At 43.5% G+C, this 22,138-nt stretch overlaps 1 protein-coding gene across 4 annotated transcripts in view; it reads left to right on the forward strand.

Moving 5' to 3' along the window:
• GREB1L (GREB1 like retinoic acid receptor coactivator) overlaps nt 1-22,138 on the forward strand; it is a 295,664-nt gene that overhangs the window by 240,805 nt on the left and 32,721 nt on the right. For all 4 annotated transcript variants that reach the window (XM_031658935.1, XM_031658936.1, XM_031658933.1 and 1 more), the window contains 4 exons: nt 1,501-1,681; nt 5,483-5,675; nt 14,393-14,526; nt 18,863-19,202. In XM_031658935.1, coding sequence (XP_031514795.1) covers nt 1,501-1,681; nt 5,483-5,675; nt 14,393-14,526; nt 18,863-19,202 — 848 coding nt within the window. The remainder of the gene's footprint in view (nt 1-1,500; nt 1,682-5,482; nt 5,676-14,392; nt 14,527-18,862; nt 19,203-22,138) is intronic.

Here is a 22,138-nt window from a genome sequence, read left to right on the forward strand (position 1 = left end):
GGACTACAGGCGTGCGCCACCACACCCAGCTAATTTTTGTATTTTTTATAGAGATGAGGTCTCATTATGTTGCCCAGGCTGGTCTGGAATTCCTGGCCTCAAGTGATCCACCCATCTTAGCTTCCCACAGTGCTGGGATTACAGGCATAAGCCACCACACCTGGCCACAATCCACTTTCAAAAAAATCACAGTATCTGCCAAATTAAATGTTTGATTGATTGATTTTGGAAATATTCACAACAAAATTTGACTGCATTTGGGTGAGAATTGAAAACAGTCGGTGAGTAAAGGCTCCTAACGAACAGTGTTTGGAAGCAAAATTACCTTTCTGTCCACCTTTTCTGGTATAAGGAATTTTTCATATGGTAAAACATTTTTTTTCTGTTATACCATTTAGGCCTGTTAGTATTACAGCTTCTAGATGCTAATTAATTACATGTAATTCTTCATTGAGCTGCATTTATATTAAAAGAAAAGACAGATAAAATTAAGTCAATGTAATTCATAAAAGTCTCTTTATTTAAAGGAAGATTTCCTCTTTTAATCAATTATCTCAACAACAGCTTTATGTGCCTAGAACTACTTTAGATGTGTGTAGAAGTAATTTTATTGGCTGGGTGCGGTGGCTCACGCCTGTAATCCCAGCACTTTGGGAGGCCGAGGTGGGCGGATCATGAGGTCAGGAGATCGAGACCATCCTGGCTAACACGGTGAAACCCCATCTCTACTAAAAATACAAAAAAATTAACTGGGCGTGGTGGCGGGCGCCTGTAGTCCCAGCTAATGGGGACTAAAAAAAAAAAAATAAAGAAATAATTTTATTATAAATAGAGATAATGATACAGTATTAAAGTTTCATAGTTTCTAACATATTGAGAATAATATAGCAATCATGACTAATTCAGTTCAGTTTATTAAGTTGGTACATAAATCTGACATTCATTGAGGTCTGCCAGTGCTCCAAATACTGTGCAAGATGGTCACTGTATAAAAATGAGTAAAACACTACCATAAAAAGCTCACAGTCTAACGTGGTATCTTTGAACATTAATATATTGGTTTTTTCTTTTCTCGTATATGTTTTGTTGCTAAATTTAGGGTAAAGAAGGCTTACATTAATTTGGTCAAGAGCTGTAGCCCAAAGCTTAATTTTTTTCCAGGTGGCCTGTTGAAGCCATTAGCAGCAGCACTTTATATGCAAATAGAATTTAGTGAAGCAAAGGTCTCATACACTCAGCTGCTTTTATCTCATGTACCAGAATGTTCCCTGTATTTGTGTCAGGGATGGGAGGTGACGAGCAGCGTTATGAAGAAAAGGATATCTGGTATTTCCTCCTCATACTGTGATGGGGAACATAAAAAGGAAAAAGTGTCTGCTCTGTAAGTCTCTTCATACAGTTGGTACCCAGTGTCAGCTGACAGTGAACTCAAGTCTGTCTCCTGTGTGTATGTATATGTGTAAAAGTGTGTTAAAAGATTAATTTTTTTCTTCTTGGCAGGTGTCCTTGTAGACTTGGGTCTGGAGGAAAATGGGACAGCCCATCAGAGAGCAGAAAAATATGTTGTTCGTCTAGACAATGAGATTCAAACCAAGTTTGAAGTTTTTATGAGGAGAGTGAAACAGAACCCGTACACACTGTTTGTGCTAGTTCATGACAACTCCCATGTGGAACTAACGAGGTGATTGATTCAGAGTGAGCAAATGGAGTCTCCCTTCTACAGGAATAATTGTTACCTAATGAAATGTGTTAAATGTGGCCAGGCGTGGTGGCTCACGCCTGTAATCCCAACACTTTGGGAGGCCGAGGTGGGTGGATCGCTTGGGGTCAGGAGTTTGAGACCAGCCTGGCCAACATGGTGAAACCCCATGCTACTAAAAATACAAAAATTAGCCAGGCCTGGCAGCACATGCCTGTAATCCCAGCTACTTGGGAGGCTGAGGCAGGAGAATTGTTTGAACCCAGGCGCTGGAGGTTGCAGTGAGCCAAGATCACACCACTGCACTCCTGTCTGGGTGACAGAGTGAGACTTCGTCTCAAAAAAAAAAAAGAAAAGAAAAGAAAAGAAAATGTGTTAAAGGTGATTCCAAAGCCCAGGGACCCTAACGTTTGCCGTCTCCTTACTGGTAACCTTTTCCTACCCTTTTCTTGTTTCCTCAGCTTTTCTCATCGATTTCACGTTGGTTTTATGTTAACTACATATGTTGGTCCATTTTCATGATGCTGATAAGGACATACCTGAGACTGGGAAAATTTACAAAAGAAAGAGGTTTAATTGGACTCACAGTTCCTCATAGCAGGGGAAGCGTCACAATCATGGCGTAAGGCAAGGAGGAGCAAGTCACATTTTACATGGATGGCAACAGGCAAAGAGAGAATGAGGAAGATGTAAAAGCAGAAACCTCTGATAATATCATCAGATCTCATGAGACTTACTCACTGTCACAAGAACAGCACGGGAAAGCCCTGTAATTCAGTCATCTCCTACTGAGTCCCTCCCACAACATGTGGGAATTATGGGAGCTACAAGATGAGATTTGGGTGGAGATACAGAGCCAAACCATATCTTTCTACCCCTGGCCCCTCCCAAATCTCATATCTTCACATTTCAAAACTAATTATGCTTCCCAACAGTCCCCCAAAGTCTCAACTCTTTTCAGCATTAACTCAAAAGTCCAAAGTCTCATCTGAGACAAGGCAAGTCCCTTCTGTCTATGAGCCAGTAAAATCAAAAGCAAGTTAGTTTCTTCCTAGATACAATGAGGGTACAGGCATTGGATAAATATAGCCATTCCAAATGGGAGAAATTGACTAAAACAAAGGGGCTACAGGCCCCAGTAGGAACTCTGTGTGGTGGGTCTGACCCCACATTTCCCTTCCACACTGCCCTAGCAGAGGTTCTCCATGAGGGCTCCGCCCCTGCAGCAAACTTTTGCCTGGGCATCCAGGCATTTCCATACATCTGAAATCTAGGCAGAGGTTCCCAAACCTCAGTTCTTGACTTCTGTGCACCCACAGGCTCAACACCATGTGGAAGCTGCCAAGGCTTGGGGCTTCCACCCTCTGAAGCAACAGCCCAAGCTGTACATTGGCCCCTTTTAGTCATGGCTGGAGCAGTTGGGACACAGGAGTCCAAGTCCCTAGGCTGCACACAGCACATGGCCCAGCCCACAAAACCACTTTTCCCTCCCAGGTCTCTAGGTATGTGGATGAGGGGGGCTGCCGTGAAGACCTCTGACATGCCCTGGAGACATTTTTCCCCATTGCCTTGGGGACTAACATTCGGCTCCTCATTACTTATGCAAATTTCTCCAGCCAGCTTATTCAGGGAAACTCCCCCTTAAAATACTATCAGATCTCATGAGACTTTTGCTATCACAAGAACAGCATGGGAAAGACCTGTCCGCGTAATTCAGTCATCTCCCACCGGCTCCCTCCCATACCACATGGGAATTATGGGAGCTACAAGATGAGATTTGGGTGGGGAAACAGAGCCAAATTATATCACTACACTCTGGATGAATTAAAGATTCCTGAAAAAATTTTAAGAGCTTGGTAGAACTCAGCTTTGTCAGAGAAAGGACAGCAATAAGGAAGTTAGGATGAATGAGCTCCTGGAAGGGTGACGTGCTTCCCTCTCTGCCTCCAACGCACTTTTCCATTTGACCTTGCTTCTCTTTCTTCCTCTCCCACTATTTCTCCTCTTCTTTGCCCTTCTCTTTTCCCTCTTGCCTTTAAAAGCAGTAGAGATGCACTTTCATGACCTGAAATCTTCCCCAGTTCCCCAGTTTAAACAAGAGAGTATCATATTTACTGGATGAAATTATTATTATTATTGAGATAGAGTCTCGCTCTGTCACCCAGGCTGGAGTGCAGTGGCGCAATCTCGGCTCACTGCAATCTCCGCCTCCCGGGTTCAGGCAGTTCTGTGCCTCAGCCTGCCAAATAGCTGGGATTACAGGTGCCCGCCAGACATCTGGCTAATTTTTGTATTTTTAGTAGAGATGGAGTTTCACCATCTTGACCAGGCTGGTCTTGAACTCCTGACCTTGTGATTCACCTGCCTTGGCCTCCCAAAGTGCTGGGATTACAGGCATGAGCCACCATGCCTGGTCTGGATGAACTTATTAATGAAAGAGAAGTTGGGAGGGTGCGGTGTCTCACACCTGTAATCCCAGCACTTTAAGAGGCCAAGTGGATTACTTGAGGTCAGGAGTTCAAGACCAGCCTGGCCAACATGGTGAAACCCCGTCTCTACCAGAAATACAAAAAAATTAGCCGGGCGTGGTGGCACATGCCTGTAATCCCAGCTACTTGGGAGGCTGAAGCAGGAGAATCACTTGAACTCAGGAGACAGAGGTTGCAGTGAGAGGAGATTATGCCACTGCACTCCAGCCTGGGTAACAGAGAGAGACTCCATCTCAAAAAAAAAAAAAAAGGAGTCAAATGTGGAACCACTTTTGCTCCCAGATCAAATTATACTAATTATCTGGTAGGGGACATCTTTGCTCCTATGGATTAAAAGGCAAATCGACAGGGGTAGGGAGTGGCAGATAGTCATCATGTATTACATATCATGGTTTGTCCTCACCATGTAATGGGGAGAGAAATTTCAGGCATCATCAAGCATTTATAGATTTTCTTTTCTCCAGGAGATGCTGAGGTTAAGAATCTGGAAGTTTTTGGTTTGTGGTAGGGAAATGTCAGAATTGCAAAAGCTCTTATTCAGAAGCCAGAAAGTGTTGGATAATCCTCCACAATCTGAAACCTAGAACCATACATAGGTATAAATAAGATCTTGTAGAACTTGTTAGATTTCAAAGAAAGGAAGGAAAGGAGAGAGAGAGCGGGAAAAGAAATTTTGCCCACATCTGTTCAGGTCTTGGCAGTCTTCTATGAGCAGGAATAGCTCATTGACCCTGTGTTGCCCAGGCTGGAGCGCAGTGGCGTGATTTCTGCTCACCGCAACCTCCTCCTCCTGGTTCAAGCAATTCTCCTGCCTTAGCCTCCCAAGTAGCTAGGATTGTAGGCACACACCACCACACCCAGCTAATTTTTTTTGTATTTTTTTTTTTTTAATAGAGACGGGGTTTCACCATGTAGGCCAGGCTGGTTTTGAACTCCTGACCTCAGGTGGTCTATCTGCCTTGGCCTCCCAAAGTGCTGGGATTACAGATGTGAGCCACCATGCCCGGCCCAACTGCAGATTTAGATATCACTGGCCTAAATAACTGAGTTTGCACTTTGAGGTATATTGGGAATAAACTGAAAAGGAAAAGAAAAATACATATTCCTGAAATCTGCCTGAAAAGAGGGAATGTAAATATTTTCCCTTCTGTGTCAAATTTTGGTTGTTTCTACTCTGATCCCAATTGAAAAGAGATAGAAAAATAAAAACTTAAACAGTATCTCCTTGTTAGGGTCTGATTCTGTATCTACTTGGTTAAATGAGGTATTAATATGACTTTCAATTTTTCTACAGCGTCATTTCAGGCTCTTTGTCACATGGCGAACCCAGTCATGGACTAGCTGATAGGGTCATTAATTGCAGAGAAGTTCTGGAAGCTTTCAACCTCCTGGTGCTCCAGGTCAGCTCCTTCCCATACACTCTGCAGACCCAACAGTCCCGCATTAGCTCTAGCAATGAGGTTCACTGGATACAGCTGGATACCGGGGTGAGTCTCTTGCCTGCTGTCTGATACACTGTCATGTTCTTAGTTCCCCAGAGGGTAGGACCTTGTAACAAAATATGTCACGGCTTAAGATCATATTAATAAGAATTCAAAATCTAATATAATGCTTTATGTAAGACTTCAAAAATCTGGCCGGGCGTGGTGGCTCACGCCTGTAATTCCAGCACTTTGGGAGGCCGAGGCGGGTGGATCACGAGGTCAGGAGATCGAGACCATCCTGGCTAACACGGTGAAACCCCGTCTCTACTGAAAATACAAAAAATTAGCCAGGTGAGCTGGTGGGTGCCTGTAGTCCTAGCTACTCGGGAGGCTGAGGCAGGAAAATCACTTGAACCCGGGAGGCGGAGGTTGCAGTGAGCCGAGATCGTGCCATTACACTCCAGCCTGGGGGACAGAACAAGACTCTGTCTCAAAATAAATAAATAAATAAACAAATAAATAAATAAATAAATTTTTAAAAATCTAACATAATTCTGTATCTTCCAAAAGTTCCATATATTTACAATTATTATAAGACTAAAGTCTAGTGAATAGTATCCTATATAAATCTGATTAGGTGGTTCTTAGGTATCATGCAGATGCAAAATTATCTGTCCTATATAATTTTTCAAAAAGAAAATGTTGATGTTATCTGAGGCCATGATCAATATTCTGGATTTCCTTTGTGCCTTCATATGATTAATTTCACCTGAGGCCTGGAAATTTTATTGTCCTCTTGGATGGCCTTTTTGTCATGTTTTAGTCTGATGATCTGCATCACTGTTAATTACTCTCTTGCTCCTCCAGCAACTGGGTTTTGTTTTAAATCAGTTTTCACAGTCTTCTGTATGAAATGGGATGATGGCACTGTTACTTTAAATAACTCCATAGTAGCAGTGAATGTGTTGAGACTACCTGTCTCAACATTGGATATATCCAGGGATTTATAGTTTTTACTCCAATCTCTAATATTGAAAAATATTTTATATGACCCACAAACTATGCTAAATATGTTATCAAAGAAAAGAAATATGAGTTTCAGAAAAATAATAAAAATTAGCCATTAAGCAATGGATCCTTCATTTAAAAATACTGAACACACTGGATATTTTTAAATAACCATGTTTAAGTAAAAAACACCAAAAACGTCTTACATAAAACTAACATTTATTTTTCAACCCAGTGCATTTTGTTCTGTCATGAAGAAGGTAAGTTTTCGCTGACTTTGCGTTCTTGTCTTCGAGCATTGGTTTGTTCCTTGCAAGCAGGAAGCTCAGGTCCTTGAATCTTCTTGTCTTCAGCAGTCACTGCCTTATGAGAACTAACTCAGTGTGTTCACTATCATTAGAGATTACTTTGAGCTTTTGCTTTGCTTTCTTGGTATCTTCTCCATGCCAGCTCCAGCCATTCATTGGGCAGTTGAGGTAGAGGTGAGATAACAGAGCTGCCAGAGTTCCTTTGCCTCCAAACTACAAGGGGAGCCTATGGGCTACCCAAGTAGCTGCTGGGTTGCTCTGACAAAGAATGGGATTGCCAAGAGAATGAATGGAAATAATAATTATTTTTTAAATTAATTTTTTTTTAGACGGAGTCTCGCTCTGTCACCCAGGCTGGAGTGCAGTGGTACGAACTCAGCTCACTGCAACCTCCGCCTCCCAGGTTCAAGCAATTCTCCTGCCTCAGCCTCCAGAGTAGCTGGGATTACAGGTGCACGCCACCATGCCTGGCTAATTTTTGTTTTTTTAGTAGAGACCGAGTTTCACCCTGTTGGCCAGGGTGGTCTTGAACTCCCAACCTCAGGTGATCCACAGGCCTCTCAAAGTCCTGAGATTACAGGTATGAGCTAAGAATAATTAATTTTTTAATCCCCCAGACAGTTCTCCTATTATACATTAAATTTCAGTATATTGTTGGAGTGTAGAGAGAACTGTCCTAATTCAGTCTTTTCCAAAAGGGATCACACCCCAGTGATAGGAAGAAGGACCAATAGCCTCTGCCCTTTATTTTCTCCTACCATGAAATAGAGAAACAGGTTTAAAATAATTTTCCTTAAAAGTCATTTTAGCCGGGCACAGTGGCTCACACCTGTAATCCCAGCACTTTGGGAGGCCGAGGCGGATGGATCCATTGAGCCCAGGAGTTCAAGACCAGCCAGGGCAACATGGTGAGACCGCATCTCTACAAGAAGTACAAAAGTTAGCCAGACATGCATCTGTAGTCCCAGCTACTCGGGAGGCGGAGTTGGGAAGACGTTTTGAACCCAGGAGGTCGAGGCTGCAGTGAGCTGAGATTGTGTCACTACACTCCAGCTTGGGAGACAGAGCAAGACCCTGTACCAAAAAAAAAAAAAAAAATCATTTTAAGGAAATGATTAATTTTTAGAGTTTAATAATGGTATTACAGTTATTTATATATTTATTTTTGAGTCAGAGTCTGACACCCGTGCTGGAATGCAGTGGTACAATCATGACTCACTGCAGCTTCAAACTCCTGGGCTCAAACAATCGTCCCACCTCACCCTCCCAAGTAGCAGAGCTACATGCACATACCACCATGCCTGGCTAATTTTAAAAATATTCTGTAGAGACAGTGTCTCACTATATTGTCCAGGCTGGTCTCAAACTCTTGGCCTCAAGCAGTTCTCCCATCTTGACCTCCCAAAGTGTTAGGATTACAGGCATGAGCCACTGTACCTAGCCTGTGGTTATGTTTCTGAAAAGGGTTCTTGGCCAGGCACGGTGGCTCACGCCTGTAAACTCAGCACCCTGGGAGGCTGAGATGAGTGGATCACTTGAGATTGGGAGTTCGAGACCAACCTGGCCAATGTGGTGAAACCCCATCTCTACTAAAAATACAAAAATTAGCCGGGTGTGGTGGCGGGCACCTGTAATCCCAGCTACTCTGGAGGCTGAGGCCCGAGGATTGCTTGAACCCAGGAAATGGGGATTGCAGTGAGCCGAGATTATACCACTATACTCCAGCCTAAGTGACAGAGAAAGACTCCATCTCAAAAAAAAAAAAAGAGGTGAGGGGCTTCTTATCTTAGACATATCTAGTGATGTTCTTCTGGATTAAAGATATGATATCAGGTATTTGTTCAAACTAATTGAGAGGTGAAGAGTTATACTCTTCTTCAATTTAAGATTTAAAGAAATCGTCCCTGAAATTGAGATCAACGTGGGATAAAGGGAAAAAAAATTTAATTTACAACAACTTTATACATGTAAGGGAGAAGTTCCTGATGATTAGCATCCTTTAGTTATCTTGAAGCCTATATCCCAGGAGGGATAATTGGAAAAAAGCAAATTAATTGAATTCAAAAAATATGATTGAGCACACTTGTGGACTTGTATTGAATCTTGCAAAGAACACACAGAAAACTGATGGTTTAAGCCGAGCACAGTGGCTCATACCTGTAATCCCAGCACTTTGGGAGGCCGAGGCAGGCAGATCATTTGAGGTCAGGAGTTCGAGATCAGCCTGGGCAACATGGTGAAACCCCATCCCTACTAAAAATACAAAAATTATCCAGGCATGGTGGCAGGCAACTGTAATCCCAGCTACTCGGAAGGCTGAAGCAGGAGAATCACTTGAACCCGGGAGGTGGAGTTGCAAAGAGCCGAGATAGTGCCACTGCACTCCAGCATGGGTGACAGAGTGAGACTCCGTCTCAAAAAAAAAAAAAAAAAAGAGAAAAAAAAAGAAAACTGATGGTTTAGAGGAGAAAGCAAAGTATATATCTAAGTCACTATTATCCAGAGGAGAATAAGACAATTTCAGAAAATCAAAATGCTCTGGGAGTTGAAGTGAGGGAGGAGTCACATTTATTGAGAGGTCCAGGGGAAGCTCCATGGAAAAGAGAACAGAGGATGATGGCCCTGGGGAGACAGGAAGGCCTGGGCAGGGGGATGGGGGCAGGAGGAGGCACTCCTGGCAGCGGACAGTGTGGGCAGGGGACACAGAGGAGGAAACTGGGCATTTTTCAGAGAACGCTGCATAGGATGCAAAAGAAGCCTGGAAATGTACACATGGAGGCTGTCAGTGCCAGGCTAGCAAAGTTTACACTTATTATACAGGCATTAAGGATTTTTTAGCAAGAATATATATATATATGTATATATACACACACACACATATATAGCATTATTATAATTTAGTATATAGTATATATACTATATATAGTGTATATATATACACTATATAATTAGAATTAGTGTGTGTGTGTGTATATATAGCATTATTAGAATTTACCTGTTTCTTGTTAACAATGTAAAATGTTTAGTTTGTGATGAATTTTCACAAACTAAACACGCCTGTGGGACCAGCACTCAGATCAAGAAACAGAACCTTTACCACCACCCTGGAAGTCCTGTGTCCCTTCTGGGCACCCCCACTAAAGGGTAACACTATTCTGGCCTCCTGTACTACAGATTTGTTCTGCTCAGTATGGAGCTTATATAAATGGAAACATGCAGTATGTACTCTCTTGTATCTGACTTCCTTTGCTTAACATTTTGTTTGGGAAATTTGTAGTTTTCATGAATCGTAAATCATTCTTTTTGCTGTGTGTGTGTGTTACATTGTATGACTCCACCACAGTTCATGTATCCATCCTATTTTATTTTACATAGTACTGCTGTAACATCCTGGCACACCCTTTAGTAAATGTATGTATGCATTTCTTTTGGGTCTCTGAGAGTGAAATTTCTGGGTCATCAAGTACACATATGTTCAGCTTTAATAGCTACTGAGAGGCAGTTCATTCAATCTAGAGGCTAAGTCAAAGTGATTAGAAGGAGATCAGTCAGTGGCTTTTCTGATAATTTGGGTTAGAATGAACAAATACATGAATCAGAATGATGGTCCTGGCAATAAAATGGATGGGAGACATGGCACATTTTCTAGGATTTGTTTATTCAGGGAGAGGGAAGAACCAGAAATATTTTTCAGGTGTTACCTTTAGTTGGAAAAAAGAAGTTGAAAGGAGTTTCTTGTTTTGTTTTGTTTTTTGAGACAGAGTCTCACTGTCAGCCAGGCTGGAGTGCAGTGGCACGATCTCGGCTCACTGCAACCTCTGCCTCCCGGGTTCAAGCGATTCTCCTGCATCAGCCTCCTAAGTAGCTGGGATTACAGGCGTGCGCCACCATGCTTGGCTAATTTTTTATATTTTCAGTAGAGATGGGGTTTCACCGTGTTGGCCAGGCTGGTCTTGAACTCCTGACCTCAAGTGATCTGCCCTCCTCGGCCTCCCAAAGTGCTGGGATTATAGGCGTGAGCCACCACGCCTGGCCGGAAAGAAGTTTGATTTGTGGAGGGCAGATGAGACTGACTTTGAGTTAAGGTGCAGGTGAGCATACCATTGTGTAGATTATGTTTTTTTGTTTGTTTTGTTTTGTTTTGTTTTAACAAACAGTGATTATTGAGGCAGCTGGTGTGGTTAGAATCATGGAAGAAAATAACAAAGAAAACTGCCAAGAGGGCAGTGAGGCCAAGGGCCAACAAGTCATCACCACTGGCGTTGGCCTCAGGAGTCCTTGGTGACCTTCCAGGGAACAGCATCTGGAGAGCAGAGCGTTGGACAGGAGCAAAGGCAGAGACAGCAGCGAAAGCACTGGGAGCTTCGCTGAGAGGGCAGGCCTTCCACACAGGGGAGTTTGCCTTATGAGAAGGGACATTCTCCCCCCAGAAATAGTGATTCAATAAGTCATACGATTTATGATACCTGAAACGTATCTTTACAGTAAAATCATTCAGTTTCATAACTCATGGTTTAAAGAATGGTTCCACTCATTTCTATTAAAACTTTTGTAACACAAAACCATAGTTACAATTTTTTTTTTTTTTTTTTTTTTTTGAGACGGAATCTCGCTCTGTCACCCAGGCTGGAGTGCAGTGGCCGGATCTCAGCTCACTGCAAGCTCCGCCTCCCGGGTTCACGCCATTCTCCTACCTCAGCCTCCCGAGTAGCTGGGACTACAGGTGCCTGCCACCTCGCCCGGCTAAGTTTTTGTATTTTTAGTAGAGACGGGATTTCACTGTGTTAGCCAGGATGGTCTCGATCTCCTGACCTTGTGATCCGCCCGTCTCGGCCTCCCAAAGTGCTGGGATTACAGGCTTGAGCCACCGCGCCCGGCTAATTCTAATTTTTAGTAGCTCTAGTTCCCAAAACCCATACTGGCTCTAGTTAATCACAGGCCATCTATTTACCAACCTGCTAAGAAAAAAGAGAGAGAAATAAAAACGAGGACAGGTGGATGCAAGGTGGATGCATCGTATCCAGCAGTTCTAATGCTGTGTCAGGAAGAGCAACAGGCTCGGAGTAGGATTTAATAATTTCCCAAAGAAAAAGGGGCCAAGGATGAGCAGGAAATGTGAAGACCAAGTGCACACTTCATAAAGCTTTTCCAAATGACTCTGTGTCTGCAGTCCAGATGAGGAGGAAAGCTTAAATGGATGACTTTTTTCCCCGGGAAATGACTTATTTGACACAGTTACCCAGAACACAGCTAAGCCCAGAATGAAATAAGCAAAGGCTTCTAGCCTTGAAAACAAATGTCATTCAATCTATGTTGTCAGTCTCCAGTATCTCTAAGAACATATTCCGGTGCTCTCATAAAGCCTGTTTACTCTCAAACCTATTCCCAAAAGCAGGGTTTTGGGGGGGGGGCCTCAAAAAATTAAAAGCCTTCAGTTAAAACATGCTTTATTTTTATCTTATGGGCCTTATAAATCATACAGTTGTTTCTCTTTAGATGGTTACTGAAAAGCTCAGAGCCAGCCGGGCACATTGGCTCATGTCTGTAATCCCAGCACTTTGGGAGGCCGAGGCAGGTGGATCACCTGAGGTCAGGAATTCGAGACCAGCCTGCTAACATGGTGAAACCTCATCTCTACTAAAAATACAAAAATTAGCTGGGTGTGGTGGTGTGTGCCTGTAGTCCCAGCTACTTGGGAGGCTGAGGCAGGAGAATGGCTTGAACCCAAGAGGCCGAGGTTGCAGTAGCCGAGATCACACCACTGCACTCCAGCCTGGGTGACAGAGTGAGACTCCTCAAAAAAAAAAAAAAGCTCAGAATTTGGGCTACCAAATTTGTAGCCCACTTCTAACAAAATGTGCAGAAACTGCTGGCATGCATTTTAGGGAATACTTACTTTATCCCTGGCCCAGTCTTCCTTCTCTTACCCTTGCTTTTTCTTCCTCTGATTGCTTAATTTATTTTTATCTTAATATATGTATATACTTTTTTTTTTTTTTTTTTGAGACTGAGTTTCGCTCTGTCACCCACGCTGGAGTGCAGTGACTCTATGTCGGCTCACTGCAACCTCCACCTCCTTATTCAAGGTATTCTCCTGCCTCAGCCTCCTGAGTAGCTGGGTCTATAGGCACCCGCTACCACGCCTGGCTAATTTTTGTATTTTTAGTAGAGATGGGGTTTCACCATATTGGCCAGGCTGATCTCAAAAAAAAGTGCTGGGTTTACAGATGTGAGCCACTGCACCCAGCCTTTATCTTATATCTTTTAAAGCTGTCTTATTTCCTTTATGAGTTGGAGAGTGCTTAAATAAAAATGTCAACACATAATAAATAACAAAAGTGGGCCAGGTGCAGTGGCTCACGCCTGTCATCCCAGCACTTTGGGAGGCTGAGGCCAGGAATTTGAGACCAGCCTGACCAACGTGACAAAACCCCGTCTCTCCTAAAAATGCAAAAAAAAAAAATGAGCCAGGCATGGTGGTGGACGCCTGTAATCCCAGCCACTCGGGAGGCTGAGGCAGGAGAATCACTTGAAACCGGGAGGCGGAGGTTGCAGTGAGCCATGATTCCGGGAGGCGGAGGTTGCAGTGAGCCATGATTGCGCAATTTCTCTCCAGCCTGGGTAACTTGGTCTCAAAAGAAAAAACTTGGTCTCAAAAAATAAAATAAATAAAATAAAGTAAAATAGACCAAATGGCACAGGCAACATAACGGCAAGACATGACTCTAAAAAACTAATGCAGAAAAGATGCAAAAAAAACTATAAATAAAAACAGATTCATGAACTCAAAAAGCTTATTTAATATCCTGGAGCTTCTGAGTTTAAGGACAAGCAACTTGTCACACTTCTCAAGATCCTCTGAGGGCATCTTTGTGTCACCGCCTAAAATAGCTATTCATTTTCATGGTGATGACTGACTCATCAAGAGGGGGGCTACTTAAAAATACTGTGGGTCCTGTTTAAGGAAAGCGTATATTCCATTTTTAAAGTAAAATATGTTTGCAAAGATAAGCTTTTATGAATTACCATTATGAAATGATGTCAGAAAAGTTAAAGTTTCTGTAACAGAGGAGTTTGTCAGTATCTAGAGTTCTGAGGAGAGCCTATTTATCTGTATAGAGAACTGCTTCCAGCAGGGAAAAAGGCTGAGAATTGAGGCTGTCTGACCTTGTGTATCCCAACAAAAGAAAAAGAAAACGAACCATGTGCCTGAAGGAAATGTGTCAACTTTCCACTAATCACATATTCAGTTCCTTTGAAATGAAAAGAAATTTCACTTAGTGCCTCAGAGATGACTGTAGAGTTGGTGTTGGGTTACATAATGAAACACAATATTTTTTCTTACTTGTCAGGAAATAACCTCTTACAGGGACTCCCCCCCAACCCCCCTCCCCACCCCACTTTCTGGAAAACAAGACACTGTATCCTGTCCTCATTGGGTTTTTGCTCTGTATTTTGAACCAGGAGGACGTGGGCTGCGAGGAGAAGCTATACTTTGGCTTGAATGAGTACAGCAAGTCTCTGCAGTGGGGGATCACGAGCCCACTTCTGAGATGTGACGAGACTTTTGAAAAAATGGTGAACACACTCTTGGAGAGGTAAATAGTAAATAAGGCCTTCTGCTCTTCTCTCTAGCTGTACTTGCAGATCTAAAATAGCCAAAAGCCTTTTGTGTCAGTGCTACAGGGTGTCTGATGGAGCCCTTGCAGATAATATGCAAAGGCCAAATTAAAACAGCCTTTCCTAAGATGCCCTACTATTGTTTTATGTGATCATCCAAGACCAATAAAGGAAAATACAACCGAAGTGGGCCGTTGCACTACTCTTCATGCTGAGTCAGCTTCCAGTCATGCTTCATTGCTATCATCAGGAGATGGATAGGGCAGAGAGAGATTTGTTTATTCAAGACCGGCTTCTGGCCGGGCGCGGTGGCTCACGCCTGTAATCCCAGCACTTTCGGAGGCCAAGGCGGGTGGATCACAAGGTCAGGAGATCGAGACCACCCTGGCTAACACGGTGAAACCCCGTCTCTACTAAAATTACAAAAAATTAGCCAGGTGTGATGGCGGGCGCCTGTAGTCCCAGCTACTCGGGAGGCTGAGGCAGGAGAATGGCGTGAGCTGGGGAGGCGGAGCTTGCAGTGAGCTGAGATCACGCCACTGCACTCCAGCCTAGGCGACAGAGTGAGACTCTGTCTCAAAAAAAAAAAAAAAAAAAAAAAAAAAAAGACCCCTTCTGTGAGCTCCGGCCTCTCCTACCTTACACCTCAGACTTTGACATTTTTCCCTCTTTTCTCCCCTGTCCACCACAGGCAAGGACCCTAAGATGATTCAGTAAAAACTAAACTTTACTATGAGAGATTTGAAGTATACACTGGAAGAAATTAAAGAGCAATCAGATAATTGAGGTGAATTCAGTTCTTGGGGCGCCTCCTCCAGTCCCTGACCTTAGGGATTAAGGAATATAACTCTTCTGTCTTCTCTTCTTTTTCTTTAAAAAAAAAAATTTAAAAAAATCCCCAGTTCCAGATTAAACTCTGAAAGAGTTTTTTCTCTCTGTCACCTTGAATCATAGATTGAAAGGTAGGTAGACATTCGAAGTTACCTAACCTAATAAAGGTCCCTCTCTGCCCTCCACAATATTCTGTTTGCTCATCCAAGGTTGGGGCAATTGGGCTTTATTTTATGAGGCCAATTCTAATTTTTAGTAGCTGTAGTTCTTAGAATGCCTTTAATTGATCATATTATTTAACATCTATTTAACAAACCTGCCCATAATTTTGCTAAGAAAAAAGAAAAGGAAATTAAAATGAGGACCTACGGATGCATGCTATTCAACAAATGATAATACTGCATCCGGAAAGAGTGCCGGCTCAAGTAGGGTTTGATATTTGTGCAGCTGTTGGATTTGGAAAGTCTTAACTGACACCGTGACATTAATCCTTTCACAGCACATGTAGTCTGAATTTTCCGAAGTCATTCCATGAGTACCCCCTCTAAGCGTTCCCACCCACCTGTTACATCCACCAGCTTGAAATGCATCTTCTTTTTCTGGTAACATCATTCAGAGTTTCATAACTTTTATTTTAAATGATGGTCCCATCAACTTCCTATTGTAGTTTTGTGCTACAAAAGTTGTAAGTATAGTTTAATGCAAGCATGACAGATTGGAGAAACTGTGCACTTCTAACTTCATGATTCCTTCAGAGTATGAAATAGAAATGCTGGATATCAAAGTTACCATTTATTCTAATTTGGCTTTTCTACGTGGCCCAGCAAAAAAGCATTAAGCTTGAAACACAGATTATTTATACCTATTTCCTCCAGTCCAGTCACCCCAGCCTAATAGTAGCTATGACTTACTGAATACCTGAAGGGACCAGCCCAGGATTTATTGAACTGAAGGATTTCTTCATTTCTACCCAACCTGCTAAATCCTTGCAATGTGTGAAGACATTGCTAGAGACTGGATAAAATCTAGACCTAGCTTTGTCTCTGATCAGTTGTATGAACTGGGACAAGCAACTGAACTTCTCTCTGCCCCTGAACTCATTCCCTTTCTATGAAAATGCAGAGTGGGCTAGGTGTGGTGGCTCACGCCTGTAGTCCCACCACTTTGGGAGGCCAAGGTGGGTGGATCACCTGAGGTCAGGAGTTCAAGACCAGCCTGGCCAACATGGTGAAACCCTGTCTCTACTAAAAATACAAAAAAAAAAAAAAAAGGCCAGGCGTGGTGGCAGGCGCTGTAATCCCAGTTACCCAGGAGGCTTAGGCAGGGAGAATCATTTGAACCTGGGAGGCGGAGGTTGCAGTGAACTGAGATTGCGCCATTGCACTCCAGTCTGAGCGACAGAGCGACAGACCATCTCAAAAAAAAAAAAAAAAAACAGGCCAGGCGCAGTGGCTCGTATCTGTAATCCCAGCACTTTGGGAGGCTGAGGCGGGCGGATCACCTGAGGTCAGGAGTTCAAGATCAGCCTGATCAACATGGAGAAACCATGTCTCTACTAAAAATACAAAATTAGCCGGGCACATGCCTGTAATCCCAGCTACTCAGGGGGCTGAGGCGGGAGAATCACTTGAACCCAGGAGGCGAAGGTTGCAGCGAGCTGAGATTGTGCTACTGCACACCAGCATGCCAGCCTTGGTGACAGAGCGGGACTCCATCTCAAAGAAAAACAAAAGACAGAGTTGTTCATATACAGGGCATCTTGGTCCTTTCCAGTTCTAAAACACCTCAAAAGTATTCATGTGTTATTCATTTGACAGCTGTCATTGGCGTTTATTTGACCTGGAGGTTTTCTGTGCAAGGCCAGTGGACCACTTGTTGTATTTTAAGTAGAATTATAGAATGGAACAAAGGTGAAATCCCCCATCAGCCTACCCAGCTGCTGGTGGCTACACTGCTACCAGATGGCAACCAGAAAGAAAGTGCACAGCCCCAGCCTTATTCTACCAGGCTCCATGAGAGCCTTGGCCAACCTTGGACCCAGGGCCCACTTTGCCAGCACCTGCTTTCTTTCTTTTTCTTTTCTTATTTCTTATTTCTTATTTTTTATTTTCTTTTGTTATGTTTCTTATTCTTATGGGAACCTCATCAGCTCCCCAGACTCTCACTCTGTTGCCCAGGCTGGAGTGCAATGGCATGATCTCGGCTTACTGCAACCTCCGCCTCCCAGGTTCAAGTGACTGTCCTGCCTCAGCCTCCCAAGTAGCTGGGATTACAGGCATGTGCCCGGCTAATTTTTGTATTTTTAGTAGAGATGGGGTTTCACCATGTTGGCTAGGCTGGTCTCGAACTCCTGACCTCAAGTGATCCACCCACCTCATCCTCCCAAAGTGCTGGAATTACAGGCATGAGCCACCACGCCCAGCCTACTTTCTGTTTTTTAAAAAAATTATTTTTATTCAGCAGCAGAAGTACTGCTGGGCAGTGTGCTCAGGGTAGCCAAGCACCTGCTTTCTTGACTAGCAGCTCTTCATACCTGTAAGTGGGTCCTCTTTACCCATTCGTACTCATTTTGTCATCAGGCCTGGCTGAGGCGTAGCCCCAAAAGGCGAAATTTGTTTTCTGACTCCTCTATAATTGTAAAAACTGCCGATTTTAACAAAGGGATCCTCTTCCCTGGCAGTCCAGGCTTAGGGAAAAATGGTACCAAAGGCTGCTGCTACCAGGCTCAGATTTGCTTGGCTCCCTTGACGGAGCCAGGTCTCAGGTGATGAGGCTACAACACTAGGGGGTGCTGTTTCTCCAGTCAGCTCCAGGTTTCTCCAGCACCAAGGAACAGTTTATGGAAAGGTAGAGATTGCTATCTGTGAGGCTGACCTCAGATTAGTAATAATAATTACCCTTTTTATGTCTAATACTCAACAGATATTACACTAATGCCTCCGTTTCCTTTATTGTAATCTTATATATCAGAGAAATAAGTGGACAGTGCTGTCATTCTAACCCAATGCCACCAGCAAGAGGTGAGGATCCAGGGATTATCTATGATGACTATGGCGGCAATGAATGGAATAGACCAATGTGTCTCAGAATTTAACGTGGATGCAGTTCCCCGGGAGTCTTGTTAAGCTTCAGATTCTGATTAGTAGGTCTGGGGTGGGGAGAGTCAGCATTTCTAACAAGCTCCCAGGTGCTGCTGCTGCTGCTGGTGGTCTATAGACCACAATTTGAGAAGAGAGGGTCTCTAGACAATCTCTAAACCCCTTTACTATGCTGTACTTATCCCAACAGGTTGATTCACATGCTTTGGAAGCTCAGCCTTTTCCTTCCAGTGACGTGGGATCCCAGGTCATTCTAGAGCTAAAGCCCCACCACTGATCAGTAGCCCCTTCCCCACCATGCTTAATCTGCATTCTTACTGCACAGGCCTTGCTGCTCCCAGCTGGCCCTGCTGCCTGAGTGCTAGTGCCTTGTGTTCTGTCGAAGGTACCCCAGGCTGCACAGCATGGTCGTCCGCTGCTATCTTCTCATCCAGCAGTACTCTGAGGCTCTGATGGCTCTCACCACCATGTCGTCACTCCGAGACCACAGCACACCAGAAACACTCAGCATTATGGATGACCTCATCAGCTCCCCAGGCAAAAACAAAAGTGGGAGGGGACACATGCTCATTATCAGGGTGCCCTCGGTGCAGCTGGCGATGTTAGCCAAGGAGCGGCTACAGGAGGTGCGCGACAAACTGGGTCTGCAGTATCGGTTCGAGATCATCCTTGGGAACCCGGCCACTGAACTCAGTGTTGCAGCTCACTTTGTGGCGCGATTAAAGGTTAGCACTGGACAGACATTTCTCCTTAAAAATACCATTTGTTTCTCTTTTCTAGGAATCCTACATAGGTGGCTCAGGGGCCTGAGTTTAATAAATTTTTACACATGTGTAAATTTGATTTCCACGACAGTGATAAGGCTCAATGAAGGGACATACTCACTTTCTTAATTAAAACCAGTTTGTAAAGATTGCCCAGCCCCTTTATAGCAGGTGCATGCAGTTGGTCTTCCATGCTCTCCAACTGCAGGTGCAAAAAATGTGATGACCCAATTTGACCCCATGTTTATTGGCCTTGTTCAAGATGCATGTAGCCCACGGCCATGTGTTTTCTCAGAAAAAAAGGTAAGTTGTCCTCTCAGACCTCTGGGGGGGTAACGCTTTAAGTGTCCTCAACTCACTAATTCTTTTCTGTTCATCTAGCCTGTCTGTGAGCTCATGTCTAGAGTCGGTAAAGTATTCTGTTTCATCTTCAGTTCTCAGAACTGTTCCTAGCCCTCTTGCATGTGGATTCCTCAACAGTTTGTTGTTTCTTTGTACTTGCTTTGACCCTCAGCCCCAAGGCTTTGGCTGGACTGAGACTTCGCCAGGCACCCTACAGAAGGATTTAGTGCATGACTGAGTCCCTCACTGCTCCCGCTGCACGGCCAGTGACTGACTGCTTCTCCCCTTCCTCTCCTGTCAGGCATCAGGGTGGGAGGAGTAGAACCCTCAACCAACTAACCTAACTCGGTTTTTCTGGGCCTACAATCCAGTGGGGCCTAGCCATTAGAAAACATTTAATCAAATATCCAGCTACATGTCGGTATGGAACTGAGCTAGTTTCTGTATGTCTGAGTTAGACCAACTTGTATCTGCACCCTATACATTAAATACTGAGCTAAATTGGGTTAAGGAAAATCTGGTTCAGCACAAATTTTATGAAAAGAAGGCACACAGTCTTGGGGGAATTTGCATTTTCACCCTGGGCTGCGGTTTCCCATCTGCAAAATGAGAGAATTGGGCTGTCTAATCTCTCAGAGTTCTAATTTGGGAATATTTATTTAGTGTTCAAAAATTGTTCTGGAGATGTAAATCTTTCTTGTGTTCAGTTACCTAACCTAAATTTAAAAATCCAAAATGCAGACAAAATATCTTGTATTAGCTTGATAAGCAACTGGAACAAATAAAATTGTCCAAAAAATAGAAACTCCTATATTTAGAAGTTGTAACATTTATGTTTCATATATACACATTCACAATTTTATGTTATAGTCATAGACTACATTACAGTGGAATTCCTGGGATGAATAACAAAACTCCAGAAACGCTTCTTACAGTATAATTCATGGAGACATGAATTACGGGCTTGAGAGCATTTGAATATTGCTAATGATGAAGAATTTGGAAAGGCGGACAATCAGCAGCACCACGCTGAGTCTCCCACACCTGTTGCCAGAGATTACCTAAATGCACGTGAGGCTGCTGGGTCTTCTCCTGGGCTCTGTTGACACTGATTAAGTGAAGCTACTTACAGAGTCTTCAGTCATGTGTTCAGAAGGGCCAGTCACTAGTCAGTATAAATCAGTCTGTCCTAAATAATTTACCCCTCTGGACCACTGTTGGAAAACCACAGTCAAGGCCTGAGGTTCTTCACCTGGCTGCTAGCTCAGCAGAATCACCCGCAGGGCTTTCAAAGGGCGATTAGTTGAGGATCCCTGTGCTCTAAACGAAGGGGGCCTCAAGTTGTTACTTCTCAAGGCAGTGTTACTTCCTCAATTGGTATGAGTAGCTGCCAGGCAACAAGTAAGCATAAGAGAGTCCTATATTCTGGCTGTTGTGATGGCTCATGTCTGTAGTCCCAGCTACTTGGGAGCCTGAGGCAGGAGGACTGCTTGAGCCCAGGAATTTGAGGCTGCAGTGAACTATGATCCCACCACTGCACTCCGGCCTGTGCAACATAGTGAGACCCTGTCTCTTAAAAATATATAAAAATAAACAAGTCCCAAATTCTCAAATTCTCTGGATCACATCAGTCCTTTTTACACTGTATTTGTGTGGGAGTAAAAATATGAGATCATGTTGGGATGTTCACATCCTAAGCAAGACTGAATTGTCAAGTAGATTCTGGTTCACTCATTTATTTCTAAGTTACCAACCTCCTTCACCATTTTCAGGATGGCAAGATTGTGCCTGCTATCTCTACTTTTTGGTAAAATCCAACACTACTTCTATTATGTGATGTTATTTTTGTGCTTACCCCTAATTATCCTGTTATGTATTGTGGTTAACTTATACTGATGATGACCCCTTTGGAAGGATACAGAGTTTAAGCCAGTTCCTCCAGAAGGCAGGTGAAGCTTTCATTAGATGTTCTTGGTCTTAAGCCTCATGTTATCCTTGAACTCAATGATCACCCCATCTTTTGTGTTAAGTGCTTCTGCAATAAAATCATCTTGTGGGCCTGATTGATGCACAGTAGAACTGCAGCCGTCAGTCATCAGAAGTAGCAATGTGATGGAAAAGCACTTTATAGTGGGTTTGGCTAGCTGTGGTTGGTCAAGAATAAAAGTGAGATTTGACTACTAATCTTCTGAAAATAAATATCCTCATATAGACCAGGAGCAGTAGCTCATGCCTATAATCCCAGCACTTTGGGAGACTGAGGCGGGCAGATCGCTTGAGGTTAGAAGTTCAAGACCAGCTTGGCCAACATGGCAAAACCCCATCTCTACTAAAAATACAAAAATTAGCCAGGTGCGGTGGCGGGCATCTGTAATCGCAGCTACTCAGGAGGCTGAGGCAGAAGAATTGCTTGAACTGGAGAGGCAGAGGTCGCCATGAGCCAAGATTGCACCATTGCACTCCGGCCTGGGTGACAGAGTGAGACCCTGTCTCCAAAAAAAAAAAAAAAAAAGTCCTCCTACAGTAAAACATTTTAACTGTTATTCCATCAATAT

Source organism: Papio anubis, chromosome 19 (assembly GCF_008728515.1).
Source record: "Papio anubis isolate 15944 chromosome 19, Panubis1.0, whole genome shotgun sequence".
Lineage (NCBI taxonomy): Eukaryota > Metazoa > Chordata > Mammalia > Primates > Cercopithecidae > Papio > Papio anubis.